This window comes from Electrona antarctica (assembly GCF_951216825.1).
Source record: "Electrona antarctica genome assembly, chromosome: 10".
NCBI lineage: Eukaryota > Metazoa > Chordata > Actinopteri > Myctophiformes > Myctophidae > Electrona > Electrona antarctica.
Window position 1 is genome coordinate 29,264,280 of NC_136791.1, and position 18,768 is coordinate 29,283,047.

The following is an 18,768-nucleotide window of genomic DNA, read 5'->3' on the forward strand; positions in this document are numbered from 1 at the left end:
CGGTCGGGCCTATCGGCTTGACGGCATAGAGAAGCCACGAAAGTCATCCAAATCCTTTCCTTCTGCACTGCTGCAGAGGGTCAACTGGGGCACAGCAGGGAACGTCAGCGACGAGGCTAAGTGTGACAAAAGGCTTTATAACTGTCTCTAGTCTAGTTTTTATTTGTGGACGAAATTGTCAGTATAGTCTTAGTTTTAGTCTCCATAGCTTATAGTTTTCATTCATTAGTTTTCATCATCGGCTTGACGGCATAGAAGCCACGAAAGTCACCCAAATCCTTTTGCACCGCTGCAGAGGGTCAACTGTCTGGGGCACAGCAGGGAACGTCAGCGAGGCTAAATGTGACAAAAGGCTTTATAACTGTCTCTTGTCCACTATAGTCCCTTCCTAACATTTTAGTCTAGTTTTTATTTGTGGCCGAAATTGTCAGTATAGTCTTAGTTTTAGTCTCCATAGCTTAGTTTTCATTTAGTTTCCATCGGCTTGACGACATAGAAGCCACGAAAGTCATCCAAATCCTTTTGCACCGCTGTAGAGGGTCAACTGTCTGGGGCACAGCAGGGAACGTCAGCGAGGCTAAATGTGACAAAAGGCTTTATAACTGTCGTCTTCTTTCTTACAGATGGACTGGCTCACACCTGGGATGTGAAGTGTGTTAGCGAGGTGTCATCCCACCTCGCTGGTGGCGGTGGGGAGGAGGTATGCTACACCCCGTTACCATGGCAGCAGAAGCCTTCCTCGTCCTTTGGTTCCTGATGACTGGCGGTGCTCAGTGCAGTCCCATCGCACCCTTGCCGGCGAGCCGGGAACGTCTGGAGAGGGTTCTTCTGACCCAGAGCAGGGCGGAGAAGCAGCAGGACGAGCAGCAGGCCTCTGACGGGCCGCTGGGAGCCAGCGCGCAGCAGCAGCGCCTGCTGGAAGTCAACGCTCTGAGCTTGGAGGCCGCCGGCCGAGACGGAGATGCCAACCGAACTGCGGGGGCGACACGGCCAAACTCGGGTTCCCAGAAACGGGGCTCGTCGAAGGGGGAGGAGTCGCAGGAGCTGTGGAGCGAACAGTACGCCTTGAATCAGATCGACGAGGGCCCGACCGGCGACGTCGACCTCTCCCTCGACGCCATCGACGAGTACGCCTACCCGGACTACAGGGGGAAGGGTTGCATGGACGAGAGTGGCTTTGTGTTTGCCATCGGCGAGCAGTTCACCCCGGGGCCGTCCACGTGCCCGTGTCTGTGCACGGACGAGGGGCCGCTGTGCAGCAAGCCGGACTGTCCCAGGGTCCACCCTCGCTGCATTAAGCTGGACACCAGCCACTGTTGCCCCCTGTGCAAAGAGAAGAAGAACTACTGTGAGTTCCGGGGAAAGACCTACGCCTCGCTGGCGGAATTTAAGGTGAGCCCCGTTAAACTGCAGTTAGTCACATTTCTGACATGCTCAGAGACTCAGGACTTAAGGAACTGCTGACAGAACATTGCCCAGGCTTTAATGGAGTTTGTCAAAGGCACTACACAGAAACTAGTTCCCTGGCCCATGCAGCAGAGAAAGCAAGCAGGCAGCCAGATTTATAATGGCAAAGGTCAGCAATTGTGTATTTCTTTCCACGTACAAAGCTTGCGCATGACCAGGGGCTAAATTTCACAATGCAACTTCAAAGAGAGTGTTTTCAGTTGAAGGCAGCACTTGATACAGTTAGAGAGTTATAGTAATGCACTCCTTTTGTAAGTCGCCTACCGTATATCAAGTGCATCTAGATGTGTGCAGTCAGGGATGAAGCACGCTACCGTATCTTCACTTCCTGTGTGAAGATGTGAATGTGCGTGTGCTTGTGTGCACGTGCGTGGGCGCGTGCGTGCGTGCATGCGTGCATGCAATAAGAAATGGACAGAGTGAGTGTGAGAGAGAAACAGACAGAAAAGAGAGCTTCCTACAGTTCCCTGGGCTTATGCCTTTCTGTTGGGCTCTTTTTTTGGGTTACCTCACAAGCTGTGCTTTGTGTCTATCACAAAGGTATTACATTTGACAACATTGTCCTTAGTTAGAGAAAGTTAGCGAAATGTGTGGCAAATCTGCAAAAACAAAAATGCTTACTACTAGCTTTCTTCACAAATGTGTTCATAAAGGTCACACATATAAATGTGTTCCAAGCCAACTCCCTTGGGAAACTTTGTGACAGCTGCTGAAAGTTGGGGTACCATTAACACTTTGACGGCGGCTAATTGTTTAATCCAGGGTTCCACCGCGCGTAATACGCTAAACCCGCTATTTGTTTAATGCGTTTAATTCGCCGTTTTAAAATAATTAAAAAGAAATAGCGGATTTGTCCCGGACCTGGTGACGAGGCCGTCGCGTTATGATGACGAAACCGGAAATCAAGTCATCCTCTGGGCTGCTAGGGCTTCTGGGAAATTGAGCCCAATGCATGTGAACGGTCCGTTTGTTTAGACTACAACATGCTGTGCAGGGTGGTTTAGTTTCGCATTGTCATGGCCGCTGGTTCTTCTGATCAACAACAAACCATCGGACTATTTTTCACCAGATTTTCGTGGTTGAAAGCTACAAATACTATATATAATATGTGATAGTAGACATCTTTATGAACATGTGAAGAAACTACTGGTAAGCATTTTTTTTGCAGTTTGCCACACATTTAGCTAATTTTCCCTTATTAAATGCTTCTCTCTATGTTTCTGAGGCGCTCAAATTAGTTTAGATTGATGGATATAATGTCTGCCAGACAAACATCCATCCTAAGGGAAATCTACATTGTACTCTACTCACAGAAAGATAGTTTATTTGTTCTCGACGAGTAAATAATAGTCCACACCAGCACAGTAGGTGTCTTGCGAGCGAGACTGTTGCCTCCGACAATTTTCAAATGCTTTCTTTTTTTTTAGCACGGAAGCTCTAAAAATGATCAAGCGATAAAGCGGATGTGACGCCTCCTCCCACTTCTTTACAGTCGTGCGAATGTATCCTAATATAAATCAAAAGCATATAGCTGGCTGCTTAGCATTAATGGAAATAAAAAATACATTATATATTTTAGTGAAAGGAAATGAGGAACAGATGCCTCGGATTTCGGTGTAGGTGTAGTTGCATACTAGCATTCAGAGATTGTGGAATAGTCTGACAATGCGAGACTAGTGCAAGCATAACCTAAGAAGATGTAATTTGTGACATGGGTTGTGTGTGTGTGCGTGCGTGCGTGCGTGCGTGCGTGCGTGCGTGCGTGTCTGAGTGACACATAGAAACAGGCAGGGGGCTTTATGGTTGATTGCAGCATTTCAGGCCGTTCGACTGCAGTGCTCGATCTTTCACAGTGGCAATCGACAACCACAGTACATCTCGCCTACAAGTGGCTGCAAGAAGCATGCAGCTTTCAGCAGAGAAATATAGAAGCCAGATGAGGGGAGCAATCAGGGGCTGTTATCATCATCTGCTCCTGACTCTGTCACACACTGTTCTCCGTTCATAAGACACGTAAAGCTTGGTTAACCAAGCAATTGTGTACTCTGTTCACGGGGCAGGCAAAATTGGAGGCATCTTTCGTTCGTCTCCGATTCCCTATTGATTTCCCCATTTTCCTTGATTGTATACTGAAGTTCATTCCTCCACTTGGCTCTCCCTGAAATGAACCATTCATTTCCAATAAAGTCTCGTCGGATGGGCCCTCCCGTGCGGATGCAGGTCTCACACACAATGAGTGCACACTTTTGTTAACTAGCCGTGCCGACAGGTGTGTGCCTACATTAGTGCAGATGTGTGTATGCGGGAGGGGGAGGGGGGGGGGGGGGGGATAGAGAAAGCGTGATAGGCACAGACAGGCACACGGGAAGACCGACAGAAACAAAGAGGAGGGGAGCTCGATACTGAGAAAATTAATTAAGTAGAAAAGACAGGGTTTTGTGTGTGTCTGAGCAGTATGTGGTGGTGTTGATTAGTATCTCTGTCTCGCCTCTCCAGGTGTCACCGTGTGAGAAGTGCCGCTGTGAGCCCACTGGTGAGGTTCTGTGTTCCGTGTCGGCCTGCCCGCAGACTGAGTGTGTGAACCCAGAGTATGAGCCTGATCAGTGTTGTCCAATCTGCAAGAGCGGTGAGTGATATCTCTTGGTTTACGTCAGAGCCTCATTGTGCGGCTACGGTGCATGCAGCTGCATTGATTTAAGCTATGGGACTGCAGGCCCCCCCCGCTGTGGTCCTTGACAGTGTTCCACGGCGAGCACAAACCGTGACCACAGACCTTGAAAATGGAATTGGAAATGTTTTTGTCACCGTCCAGTGACAAATCCATGGCTCTTTGGAACAAATCAATTGCAATGTTTTGTCATTGTTAATGTCCTTCAAAGATGTGAGCTTACCAGATTTAAAAATGGAGTGCCGTGATTTTGGTAATGTTTCCAGTTTTTCAGGTGACAGTACTTCTTTAGACACCTTGGTGTGGTTGTTATGTGCAATCAATGATGTCTTCCCTTTGTATTTAGGGTTTCTTCCTGCTGAAACCTGGACAGTCAAAAGTGCAAATGGAAAAAACAGTGATATAGCGACATCAACATATCACTATTTCTTTATTGTCATTTATTCCAATAATTCAAATTATTATTATTATTATTATTACTTGTTAGACAGCCTCCAGACGGATCCGACGTGCACGCGGCCGTGCGCACGCTTAATAGTCCTTTTTCTCCTCAAAATGTGACAAACCACGATCTTTGAGACCTTATAAAAGTCTAAACTGTGATTACGCTAAGAAAGTGAGTCCACCGCGCGTTGAAGCACGGCCTAGAATGAGAATGTGGCTCAAATATGGAGGGCTATCACTTCCGGGGTGGGCAGGAAGTGACCCGTCTTGTAATCTTATAACGCAGGTTTCTCTGGATTTTACCATTGAAAGTTTGTACTCATCATCACACTTTGATATGATATGATATATTACTTTATTGTCAGTTCGTTTTGCGACCCAGCGGCCTTGTATGCAACACATATACACATTTGACATAACACAGGACAAAAATAGAAATAAAATACAGTTACATACATAGAGAACATAAGGGCAGAAAGCAATGTCCACAGCTCAGTCTAGTTCTGGCCAAAATCGTGATTAAGCCTCAGAGTTGATTGATGGACAAAAGACCTCTTCAGTCTGACACCTGATTTTCCTTCCAGGGGTCAATGCATTCTATCGTATCGCATCGCATCGCACCGCACCGCACCGCACCGCACCGCACCGCACAGCACCGTACCGCACCGCACCGCACCGCACCGCACCGTACCGTACCGCATCGCATCGCATCGCATCGTATCGTATCATATTGATAGTAGCTATAGCTGCTGGCTAACTTTATCACTGACTACTGGTGTCGGAGTGATAGGCAGAACATATATCATAACTATTTTAAAACTATATTAACATTGGTGCTTGTGGACAATGTTGCCTAATTAACATTCGGCATCAGTAAAGTCTTCTGGTGGATACCAGGCAGTTCATATCAGATACATTTCTAGATTTGCTACTGTCTGGTACGTTGGCCTGCAGGGTGGAGTTACAGTTAGGTTCAGCATTTGAGCTCCTGGGGTGGATGATATCCCATTGTTTTTCAAGACATTGCCGCATTTTAGGGGAAGTTTTCTAGTTCAGGGTAGATTATCTAAAGTTGTTTCTGATGATTTCAGACAGCATGTCCTAGATTATGTCCCCTTGTTTTCTTGGTGTGACTCTAATGCAACATGGCAATGTCAGCAACATTGCCTCCTTCAGCAAAAAGAATGATGACTTGCATTATTTATCTACAACTTGGAGCCTCAAAGGACCAGGCCAGTCAAATTTAGACTTCAAGCCATTAGCAGATATTGCACTGTCTCCAAAGAATGTGTGTACATAAGTGCATGCAGTGTATACATTATGTGAGCCTACATTTTAAACATCAATCACTGGAATTTGAGAGAGTAACAAGACTGTAAAGTTGCTTGCTATAGTCACTATATGCCATTGATTTGATCTACAATTACTGTATTACTCTAATAATATGCCTGGAAAATTAGTTCCTTACAAGTAGAGATGTCCCGTTACTGTATCGGTATCGGGAAAAGTATTGGATCGGCCCTTATTTGTCATATCGGGTCATATCGGTATCGGTGAATATGCCAGTCTAACCAGCGATCCGACACAGGGGTAAGGGGTTGACACTATGGCAGGTAAATAAAATGTTGGGACATGTGGAGTTTGCTTTGGAGTTGCCCAAACTGCAAGTGTACATTTGAGTGTACATTTGAGTGTGTCTGCTATAAACACGAGATATATACCAGTAGCTAGATAGCTATAATCACAACATGAGATCACGACACGTGCTGCATGCCAATCTCGAATTTTAACTTGAAGTTTACAGGTTCTAGATTTCTTTATTGTTACTGTAGCTCAGGAGGTAGAGCAGTTCGTCCAATGATCTGTGGGTGCGGTCGGCGGTTCGAATCCCAGCTCCTCCCGTCCACATGACAAAGTGTCCTTGGGCAAGACACTGAACCCCACATTGCCTGGTGTGAGCTTGCCACCATTGATGTGGGAAGTGAGGACGCTGGTGATGACTGTTTGCCACTTCACCTCCTAATGTACAGTATGAATGAATGGGGGGTGAAGAGGGCTTTAATTCTTCTTCTTATACTAATTATTATACTTTTTCACCTCATATTTCTAAGCTAGAATGAAACTACAGTTTCTAATTATTCGTTATTTTCTATGTACATAATACATAATGACCTAAAATTACATAGTTAGAAGCAGAGTTGGGGTCCGTTACTCAAAAAAGTAATACACTACACATTACACATTACACATTATTGAAAAAGGTAATGCCTTACATTACTTGATTACTCCCTGGAGAAAGTAACTAGTTACACTACACATTACTTCTGCGTTACTCCATAAAATCGCTAAATCATAAATGAACGGAACACTGTCGTCAACCCCCGTCCCCCCCCGTCCCCCGTCCCCCATCCCCTGTCCACCCCCCCAGCGAGCTGTGGCATTCGGCAAAGAAGCATACTAGAGACTTTACATAAGCTTGTGACTGCAATTCGTTCCTGACTCGGGCCTCGGCTCTGCTGGACAAATTGCAGGTTGAAAAAGCCCTCAGCTCTGAACAATCTAGAATCTGCACAAACGACCACAGTACACCTGGGAAAAACCCAATCCATTCCCTTTGGGTCAAATAGTAATCTCAGCAAGGCCGAAAAAATTAATTACCTACCTGGGTTCCATATTAGAGGCAATTTTTAGAGGCCAATGTGGATTAGATTAGGCCATTCGAAAATAGCAGATCTTGTTGTACACATTTTGTGAAATGGGACATGCTGCAATATGAGTATACTTTTACTTTTACTACTTTAAGTACATTTTGATGCTGATACTTTTGTACTTTTACTTGAGTACATTTTGAATAATGGGACATCTACATCTACATTACAGTATTTTATACTTTTACTTTACTCCACCACTGCATAGCACCTCAAAGGCCCTAAAAACAAAGACAACCCAAAACAATGTGGTCAGGCTACTGCTTGGCTTCAAAGTCAAAGTCAAAGTCATACCATTAGTCACACACGTTACCGCAGTGACATTTGTTCTCCACATTTGACCCATCTCTTGGAGCGGTGAGCCGCAGCCAAGGAGCGGTGAGCTACAGCCGTGCCGCGCTCGGGAATCATTTGATTAGTTGATTTGACCTCCCCAATCCAACCCTTTGATGCTGAGTGCCAAGCAGGGAGGGTCCCATTTTTACAGTCTTTGGTATGACCCGGCCCGGGGATCGAACCCCGACCTCCCAGTTTCAGGGCGGACACTCTAACCACAAGGCCTCTGTCTTCCTCCTACAACTCACTTACTGTAGGGTAGAAGACGGCAGAATATATTTGTACGTTTGTACGTCTGTGGCAGTTCACACTGCTGCCACTGAGACTGAAGTTAACAAGCAGGGTTTGAATTATTATTTGTTGCAGAGAATGAGATTTGTTTGAGATTATTTATTGTGTGATTGTTGATTGATAATTGATTCTTTATTCCATTGAAGGGAACAACTACCAGCTGTGGGGAGGGGGGGGGGGGGGGGGGCATGCCAACAGTGGGAGGGTTTGTTTAGAGAACTCTTAACTTAACTTAATTATGTGGATCATTTATAAAGTAGTATGTGACACTTAAAAATTATGGTTATGTTGTGATATCTCTGGACATTGGATGCACTGGTTCGATTTGTGGAATCAATCCGGGGTTGGTTTGGTCCAAATGGGAGGGGCCTAGCCTTTATAAGGAGCACCTGTCATTGGTCCAAATGGGAGGGGCCTAGCCTTTATAAGGAGCACCTGCCATTGGTCCAAATGGGAGGGGCCTAGCCTTTATAAGGAGCACCTGTCATTGGTCCATGAGAGGGGCCTAGCCTTTATAAGGAGCACCTGCCACTGCCCAGCATTAATGTAGGATTGTAGGGAGCAGAGCAGAGCAGAGCAGAGCAGAGCAGAGCAGAGCAGAGCAGAGCAGACTAGACTAGACTAGACTAGAGTTTGATAGAGCCAATAAAATACCTGTAAATACCTCTTTTTGTGGTCTGTTTGTTTGAACAACCATTTCATGTGGACTCTGCAAAGGTGAATAAAAAACTGTTTTGAAAAAAAAGGATTTTGCGAAAAAAGGATTTGCCAAGAGTGCTTTTTGGAGTATTTTTGAGAGCTGATTCGAGTGCCTTTTTGGCCCATACTACCTCTCACTGAGCAGAGTGTGATAACGGAATATATTTGTACTGTAAACGAGTGTAATGCTTTGTCATGGATCGTCCACGTTCCACGTTCTTAGCTTACGCATGTTTCTTGATAAATGCATTTTATATATGTGATGTATTCCCATACTTTTGTTCCTGCCTAATGTAAATCGCTCTGGATTAAGAGCGTCTGCTAAATGCCTAAATTGTCCACAAAGTAACAGTTTTTGTATTGGCTTGGTGCTTTCGTTTGAAATGTACGCATTCTGCATACTGTGTGTCACGGGGCAGCCCGTGCCCGTCTGCCCGATAGAGACAAACGGGGACAATGCACACACACTCATCATACACAATTGCTTCTAATTAATTATTGCTGGCCAGCTTGGGAATGTTGTGTTTCATATGTCTCAACTATATCTTAATGAATTCCTGAGCATGGACATTGCAATTATTTTAAATATGATGTTCAATTCATTGTTGGTCACCTGTCCTCTCCGGTGCTGGACATCCTCCTGTTGATTGGGAGGTGCCAAGTGCTGTAGAGGAGAGGGGTGTGGGTTCTGGTTTTATATTGTAGCTTTTCTAATTATAGGCCTAATGTGGTTATAAAGTGGTGCTTGAAATATGAAATGTAAATTGTGTATATGGTTTAAGTAATAGGGTATAACTTATGGGCCTTAGTTTGCCTTGTTTAAGTTAATTGCTACTAATTACTGTGAGTGTTCTTGGTATGACCCACCTGGTATAAAATGGTGGTTCAGTTTGGTCTAGGCAAGCTATATTGAGCAGCTGAGGAAGAGAGTTGCTGGGGCCCTTCATGGAAGGGTTGCGCCCGTTAAGGTAGTTACCTCAAGTTGCTGTTCTTTTAGCCTTTTGCATGTTCTTTTTTTGTGCTTCATTTTTGGACAGTCCATCACTGAATATTGCACTGCCTGGTTGATGTTTGGAGACTTTGGGGTAAATAAAAACCAACAAATGCATTCTTGGACAGTTGTCTGATTCTTGGAGCCTTGGCCGTCCGGTCAATCTTTACACTGTAAAATAAAAACATAAATCAATCGCAACTTTCAATGGGACCGGTGGTCCACGTCATCCACGACACCAGAGGGAGTTCCACAAATCACGCTCAGCTCGGCTCAAACGAGGTTCCATTCATTTAGTTTCTATGCCACAAAAGTGTGGAATGCCCTGCTAACAGTCGTAAAGAAATGTGAATCCCTAGTGCTCCCAAAGAGCATGTACGGGTGGCTGCAATTCCAAAAAGGCCCCTGTAAAAAAAAAAGAGGCAAATTTCAGATTTTTTTTTGCGTAGTGCTATAATATTATTATTATGGTTAATGTCTCATTAAATGTTAGATTAATTGAAAATGGAGGACCCCAATGTAAACGAGCCTTTGTGCTTCTCTGGGTATTTCAATCCTCTTAGCAGACCTTGTATTGACCATGTGCTTTACTCTACAAACTGTTAATACAGTTTTCAATCAATACTGTGTACGAGTTGGTGCTATCAAATATACCATTAGACATGCAGGTCACAGGCTACATGTCAGACCACCAATAGGCTACATGTCTAAAAAGCAGCATTAGTATGAAACCTTCTTCTACCCCGGATTTGAACCCGGTTTCCTGTTGTTCATGTTTACCATTGAGCTAATAGGGCATGCCTGCTAGCTTGGGGGAATAATTGAATCTTTCAGGTCAACATTTATACACTCTATACATCCACGTATGATAACAGCATCCTATGGTTAGCAAGGAATATGACCTCTAATACTAGCCATGTTTTGCATAGAGAGTATAGGTTGCTGCCTTCAGGAAGGAGATATGGTGTTCCACTTCCAGCATACAATAAGGTCAGACTGAAGAGGTATTTTGTCCATCAGTCAACTCTGAGGCTTAATCAGGATTTTGGCCAGGACTAGACTGAGCTGTGGACATTGCTCTGTGCCCTTATGTTTCTATGGATGTCTTGACTTACTTGACTTATTCCTGTAGGCTCCTAGGTGGAGCATAGGGCCGCAATCACACCCCGCCATCGGACTCTGTTTTGAGCAGTTTTCTTCAGCTGGGCCCACGATAATCCGGTCGTCTTTGCCTCACTCTCCACTGATCTTCTCCAGGTCTGTTTTGGCCTCCCCACTTTTCTTTTGCCCTGTGGGTTCCAGTCCAGTGCTTGCCTAGTGATGTTGTCAGTAGGTTTTCGGAGGGTGTGTCCAATCCACCCCCACTTTCTCTTCTTCACATCCTGGCTGATGGAGTTTTGGTTGGTTTTCTCCAACAGGCTGGCATTTGATATTGTATCGGGCCACCGATACAATATCAAATGGATGTAACTGTAGTTTATTTTCTTTTTTTGTCCTGTGTTATGTCAATGTGTATGTATATGTTGCATACAAGGCCACTGGGTCGCAAAACAAATTTCAGTGCAAACTGACACTATACTATATCATATATCATTTGTGTCAGATCCTGTGTCTACAGTAGGTAGACACACCATCTAATGGTGTTGAATGTGTGTCTGATGTCGGGCTCACGCATCATCGTACCAAAACCTAAACCCACGGAAGACAGTTGAAGTAGCCTAACACACGGGATGCACGCGCAGATTCCACACACCAACGGAACGACATACGGAATCAACGGTCGAACATGCGGTGCTCCCGTGCTTGTGGTTAGGGTTAGGTTAGGGTTTGAGGTAGGTTGTCGGTCTAATAATATGTCTAAACTAAAGCCTGTACCCCTACCCGCTGCTATATTAGTATATCACAATACAATATACAATATAATGTTACATCATTGACCCAAAAGGCGTTATATCAACAAGGACAGTATGATTAAAAAATAGGTTTGGCGCCGCCTATGTCTTTTTCAGAAATGACTTTGGACATGTGGAAAACTTTAGTTAAACATGCAGAGTGCATACTTTACCTGGGTTACATCATCTTCTGATACTTGAATGTTTTTAAATGAAATAATAATCCTGCACCGTGTAGTGTTTTGTTTCATTAGCACGAGCGTGACAAAATAGGCTACAGCTTGTTGTTACACTGCTGCTGCTGCTCTGAACACACGTGAACGGTAAAGATACCAAGGATTCGACAGTGACGTCACTGTTATGCTACGCAACGCGGAAGTAACACAGTGTAGAGCCTCACCAATAGGTCCTACAGCGAGGGGCAATAGTATTGGCTTAAGTTTGACGCGTGCACATGAAGATTCAATGTCCAGAGAGTTGTCATTTTTCGATATGTCAATCCATTTATTCACAAAACTGTTTGGCTTCACCTATTGCACACGTACTGACAGGTAATAATGGTTACCAAGGCAACCACCCACCCTCTGACTGACACCTGAGTGACATGACGTCACTAATTAGCAATTTCACAACATTCATTTAAATAAACAAAACCAAATTAAATAGGAAGGCAATTTGGCTCCAACACACCGGCCCCTAATTGAGAATGGCAGCAGGCTGTGAACAATTCGAATTAAATATGGAGCCAATAAATGCAATCAATAACATTTCAAAATCAAAAACTCCCCCTGTCAGGTGTAAAGGAGCAACTTGGGCACTCAGGCATGAAGGAAGCATGAGTTCAAGTCCGTTGCTCTCCCCATGTCCCCCATATATGGGGACTAGGTTGGCGGAGGGTGTGTAGAGCCCAGGATCACATTAGATAATTGACACAGGGGTGAAAAATGGGTTACAAAATTGTGGGATAAAAATTATATATAAAAAAAAAAAAAAATCCTCCCAAGAGGTTTCAAATTGCAGCCTTTTGAATTAGGCAAAGTCTTGATACTGGCCTAACCAAAGTCTTCGCTTTAGTGGTCTGCAGGACTCCTTTTCTTTTTCTCAATGCAGTTCCAATACCTTCTCTGTGGAAGGTCTCATTCCTCTCAAACTTCCTTTGAAATTCAAACTTCTTTTGCAATCCAATGTGTTGGCTATCAACACTGATTGCTTGGCAACTCGGACTCCAACCTTTTTATGGAGATCCTATTTACAGTAGTAGCAGGGTAGCCACTCTCACTCTGCTCTTCACTGTTTTCTGGACGGGGACCATTAACACTTTAATTGCCTGGGGTTATTTAATCCATTACATTATAGCGCCAATTCGATTTATAAACACGGACCACTTTTACAGACGGACCGGATGTTGTTGTGAATGTGTGTGTAGCAGCTAACAATAGCCACACCACTCTAGAGTCCATCGACAACAACGGGAGGTAAGAATAAATCTATCGCGACTAGCGACTGGACCACGGAGGGCCGTCTAACACAGGATCTTTTTTCATAATTAGACGGGATGATTTAGATCGCAAGTTATTAATAATTATAAGGAGGCGTGCACATAAAGATTCAATGTCCAGAGAGTTGTGTCATTTTTCGATATGTCAATCCATTTATTCACATAAAGCCTTAGATAAACTCACTTGATATAAACAGGACATGAACGCCGCCAGCAACAAACAGCACAGTGTCACGGTCGAAAACTGTTTGGCTTCACCTACTGTATTGCACACCTGAGTAAAATCTGCACATCCAGTCGAGTAAGAGTCAAAGTGCTGCGGAGCACTTTGATCATTAAACAAAGACTCTTACTCGACTGGATGTGCGGATTTTATTCATTTTCTATATGTTCATTTTGAATCTGCACCCAGCACACGCCTGAAACTATATGAAACTGTCTGAGTAGAGCGGGCCTTTTCCCTTGAAGTGAATTGCACCCAACTGACAGGTAATAATGGTTACCAAGGCAACCACCCACCCTCTGACTGACACCTGAGTGACATGACGTCATTAATTAGCAATTTCACAACATTCATTTAAATAAACAAAACAAAATGAAATAGGAAGGCAATTTGGCTCCAACACACAGACTCCAAGCAGTTTACCAGTGAGACGCCCTGAGGGCGAGAAGTGAACGCATCCGCCTGGGTGACGGTAGACTGCTGGGCGAGCGCTGGTGCTTTGGCATGGGGGGGTCAGATCAACATATGGAATTAATTCTGTACTGGCCATATATGGAGCGTGTCTTGAGTGTACAGGGTTTGATAAGGTCAGATATGGAATGCCAGAACAGGAAGGACGGGTGGGGAACATATGCAATGTCAGAACAGGTCACCTCCATATATGGAGATCTATAAGGGTTTGAGGTTTGAGGTCAGATGTAGAGTTGCTGGCCGGCTCCATATATGCAGATCTAGGTGATGATCCAGTCTTCTCAATGTATCCATGCAGGGTTATATGAGGTCAGTGTCGTGATCTTCATTATGGAGATGGCCATATATGGTGGCGTGACGTGTCACAAGGCGTGGTGTCACGAGGTGTGACCATATATGGAGCCGTGATGTCACGAGGCGTAACCATACAGTATATGGAGGCGTGATGTCACGGTGATGTCACGAGGCGTGACCATATTTGGAGGTGTGATGTCACGAGGCATGACCATATATGGAGACGTGGGGTGACGGACGGACGGACGGATGGGAGATGCAGGTTTTCATAGTAAATGTGACCTTCGGTAGCAATAAACCAGTCAGTGGACCGGGCTGAGTCAACCTTTCACCGCAGTATGGAAAATCCTGGTGACGGTCGGGAAAACATGGGATTCCCTTCTCGTGTAGACGTGTACCCAGTGGCGTGCATAGATAGACACTAGGGGGTGCTAGAGCACCACCTGCCCTTGCCCTCTGGACAGCAATGTGCCCTTTTTTTGTACAGTGTACAGTATGTGGACCATGGTGACATTGATCAATTCTTGATAAAAAAAAAGCTTCAATATATTATTTATACCCCAAAATCTATAAATCTCACACTATTAAGGCAACCGGTCGGTTCCACGCACTGCACAAGGTGCCCTTTTTTCACGTGAGCACCTGCCCCTCTAAATGTCTGTGCACGCCACTGCGTGTAGTCGTGTACCGGTGGGACATGTACCGGTGCTTGGGAACCTCTGCTCTACCATACAGATTGGACAAAATTACATTTTATGCATAAAAACATTACATGTAGGGTAGGTACCCTCACAAAAAACATGCAGTAATCCTGGTCTCTAAACTGCCTCCCCCTGGCCAGCCGGGGCGCCTGATGGAGGGGAAAGGAACTGGTTGGAATAACGTGTTCCTTCCACGCGCTACGTCCAACCAGGGAAACTCCCCCCTGTCCGGTGTAAAGGAGCAACTTGGACACTCAGGCATGAAGGAAGCATGAGTTCAAGTCCGTTGCTCTCCCCATGTCCCCCATATATGGGGACTAGGTTGGCGGAGGGTGTGTAGAGCCCAGGATCACATTAGACAATAATTGACACAGGGGTGAAAAATGGGTTACAAAATCCTGGGATAAAAAATATTACAAAATAAATAAAAACATTACACAGCGAGACTTTAAGCTTTGAGGTAAGAGCTCGTTCCTGTCGAGGTTTGTTTATTTTCACATAAAATATTAAACACCAAGAAAATATTGAACAAGTCCCAGGAGGCTTACACAAACTTTTCACCTGCAGAGAAACAAACAGAGCGCAAACAAAGTAATCGAAATGACAACAGCAACGCTAGATTGGAAAACGGAAAGTAAATGACAGCCAAAGTCAGCCAGGTGTTACTCCAACATTCACTATATCAATATCTGACTGTCTGCAAAACATCAAGGGGAAACACATGGCCTTTTGTTCACTTATTGAAATTACCAAGTGCTCACCAAGAGATTACCGTGTGCTTTGTGGAAGAGTTTTGGCAGCGCTCCATATCTTCCCTGTAGAATGCCCAGTGGATTTTGCCGGGGTGCATTTACAGGCACATCAATCTGAAAGAGACAGATATGCGGAGAGACGTCGATGTGCATGTGACCGACTGAAAGAGAGTGTGCATGTACTATATATTCAAACCTCCCAACAAATCCATGTGCTTATTCAGGCAATAGGGATTTGTGGTTTTAAAATGAATCAAGGCTCTGTGGCATTAGTCCTTATTACCATAAGATTACCACACATTACCATTTGTTGAGTATGGTTCATATGTATTAAAAACATAATAATAATAATAATAAAAAATAAACAGTGCACAGTTGAGCAAGAAATACTAGTATCACTGAATTTCTTCAATTATTATTATTTCTTCTTCAATTATCTGTGTTAATGCTTTTTACGCATGTACCTAAAATAGTGTCTCTATATGAATGTGCAGCCATTTTCATGACTTTCCAGTTTCAAGGTTTTGCTCTCACAAATATCCAGTCACGTACAGTAAACTGATTATTACTGTGATATGGAAACCGTCTCTGGTGATATCTTCATATTTTTATCTCGATGGCATTGAAATGTTTGGAGTTTGAGCTATTATCGCCACAGTGGTTTCCTGGCCTTGTCAAAATAGAATAAATAGATGAAAGTGCATGTTGCGGGCAGCGGTGGCCTAAGGGTTAGAGGAGCGCCCTTGTTGCCGAAAGGTTGCCGGTTCGGGCAGGAAAAATCTGGGTGGGGAAGTGATTGGTCATCACTCACCCAACACCGCTGAAGTGCCCTTGAGCAAGGCACTGAACCAATGGAGCTGCTTAGTGGCCAACAGTATAAGACTGTGGTTGTACTGGTCAGCTCCCAGGTTTCCTTCAAAATAGGAGCTCTGGGGGGCCGGGAAGACATGGCCGCTTTTACTCTGTAAAGCCCCCCCCTTCTGTTCCGTAAAAAGACTGAGATATTTTTTGCTTACCTTTCTCTCGTTTCAATATTATCGCTAAATAATCCATCGCGTTCATATTTTGAACGAGAGGCAGTTCAGAAGTCAGAAATGAAGAGCTTAGTATATTCATCAGATCAAAACCACAGAGAGCGCCCTGGATTAGGAGAGACGAGGCATTCTTTCTGCAGCGGTAAACAGACCGGACCGGACCGCGCATGAACGAAAAGCGAAGCGTATCATCGTATGGTGGCCTTGGAGTCTCACTCAAAAATTTAAAAAAAGGAAAAAATTCAGAATATTCTTCTCTCGTTTGATATCATTGAAGATGCGCAGGACGTGTACACACATCATTGAAGATGCGCAGGACGTGTACACACGGCATTGCAACCGTCGGTTGCTTATGATGTGTGGACACGTCGGTGGACGGAACCTGTCTGTGTGTTTCTATGTGCAGGGCGTTGCTGAAAAGGAGCACTTGTGCTCAGCTACTACCCTGGGTAAATAAAGGAGAAAGAATCACACCCGTGTGAAGTGAGGGGAGCTAATATATTAAAGTCTAACTCGTGTTGATTAGGTGAATGTACTCTCTAATCACTATTATACTATGAACTTAAAAATAAAAATACATGTATTAATACAAAAAATATTAATCTTAAATTAAAATAAAAACTAATTTAATTATAACAAAAAAATAACAAAAAAAACGAATGACCTATACTTAATAAGTATAGACTAGGTGATGTAATGGTGATATAAAACAAACGGTGCAAACACAAACATTAAACACCATTAACAATAACGAGACAATATGACGTAATGATCGAGGCACATTATGATGTACATTTTCCCTTCATTGTCAATGGCATTTACAAAACAAACATTGAACTAAAGACAAACATTAAACCTGTATAGAGGAGGGGCTAGCGCCCCTCAAAATAAATTATAAACATGTTGAACTTCACTTTGTGTTTCATTTTACTATGATAACTCAAGCTGTGGGAGTGACATGCATACATTGATGACTCAAAGTGTCAGAATCCGCCACATCACCGCGGGGCGTTCGTTCACCTATCAATACTGGACAGCACATCGATGTTAATAGCTGCAGTTCTGTGATGGACTATGGATTTTCTCACATAAATGCAGAGGAGTTTTGCATGTAATATTGTTGTTTGTCTGACTTGCCTACAGATGCTGTGCGAAGGGCAGACAGATGTTAAGACCTCTAGAGAACTCTGATGCATCTGAAGTGTGACATCAAAGTCGCCACAGCCTCCCCTTGTTGCTAATGGCTACCCGCGAGGTAGAAATGGAAGGAGAGATGAGATTCTATCATGGAGTTTATTCGGGGGGCTTATCATATCAGCCAAGCTCAAATCAATAGACACTTTAAGTGTTCAAGATAATAGAATAAGTTTGGTTGGTGCTCTTAGCGTTATCTCATCTATAAACCTAATTCATACTTTATTACACGACTGCATCACAAAAGTGACCATTTTCCAGCTGACACACGTCTCGCAATGCAGCATGTATTTCAGCCTAAACTCTTGACATTTTTGAGGGGCGCTATTCAGCTATTTGTGTAGAATAGATTTTTGTCTTACACAAACTCCACAAATTCCAAATTCCCATTTACGTCATATGTGGACGAGCAAATCGACATGTTACGTCATGATGATGTACGATGATAAGAGCGCCCCTCACTTCACATGGGTGTGATTTTTGTAGTATAAATCAGCCCCCCACAACAGTGTTGTTTTCGTCGACTAAAACTAAGACGAAAAACGTTCGTCGACTACCTTTTTTCACTGACTGAACTAAATGGAAACTAAGTAAAAACGAATCTATGATGACTAAAACTAAGACTAAATATACTGACAATTTCGTCAACAAATAAAAACTAGACTAAAATGTTAAGGAGGGACTAGCGGACAAGAGATCCAGTTTTATGCTAGGTTGCATGCTGAAAATAGCAGTTCTACAATCTCACAACCCGTCGCGCTGCGATGCGTTGAAAACTATTCAAGAGACTATGATTAAAACTAAAATAGAAATGTGCTGCCAAAAACAACACTGCCCCACAATTAACAGTGCGTCTCTGTTTCGTGATTTCACAATATCACTATAAAGCATATTGCACTATTCCGGAGTTATGGAGTTTGATAAGTTCATCAATTATGTACGGTCATTATCGCAGGCCTTTTTTCCCATCCAGGCTTGCTAAATTAGCGCTCATGGCGGAGCACCCGGTTTCACACATGTTGTCGGGGCCGTGCGCGAGCAGACACTCGAGGAAGAGCCAGGGGAGAAAGATGAAAGTGAGGAGCGATCGCTACATCCACCCCAG

General features: G+C 43.9%; 1 protein-coding gene across 1 annotated transcript in view; it reads left to right on the forward strand.

Annotated features, from left to right (window-relative positions):
* Window positions 1–702: 702 nt before the first annotated feature.
* vwc2 (von Willebrand factor C domain containing 2) overlaps window positions 703–18,768 on the forward strand; it is a gene marked incomplete at both ends in the record, with an annotated part of 31,107 nt that continues 13,041 nt past the window's right edge. Inside the window, 2 exons of the mRNA XM_079511899.1 lie at window positions 703–1,392; window positions 3,964–4,093. Of these exons, the coding sequence (XP_079368025.1) occupies window positions 703–1,392; window positions 3,964–4,093 (820 nt within the window). The remainder of the gene's footprint in view (window positions 1,393–3,963; window positions 4,094–18,768) is intronic.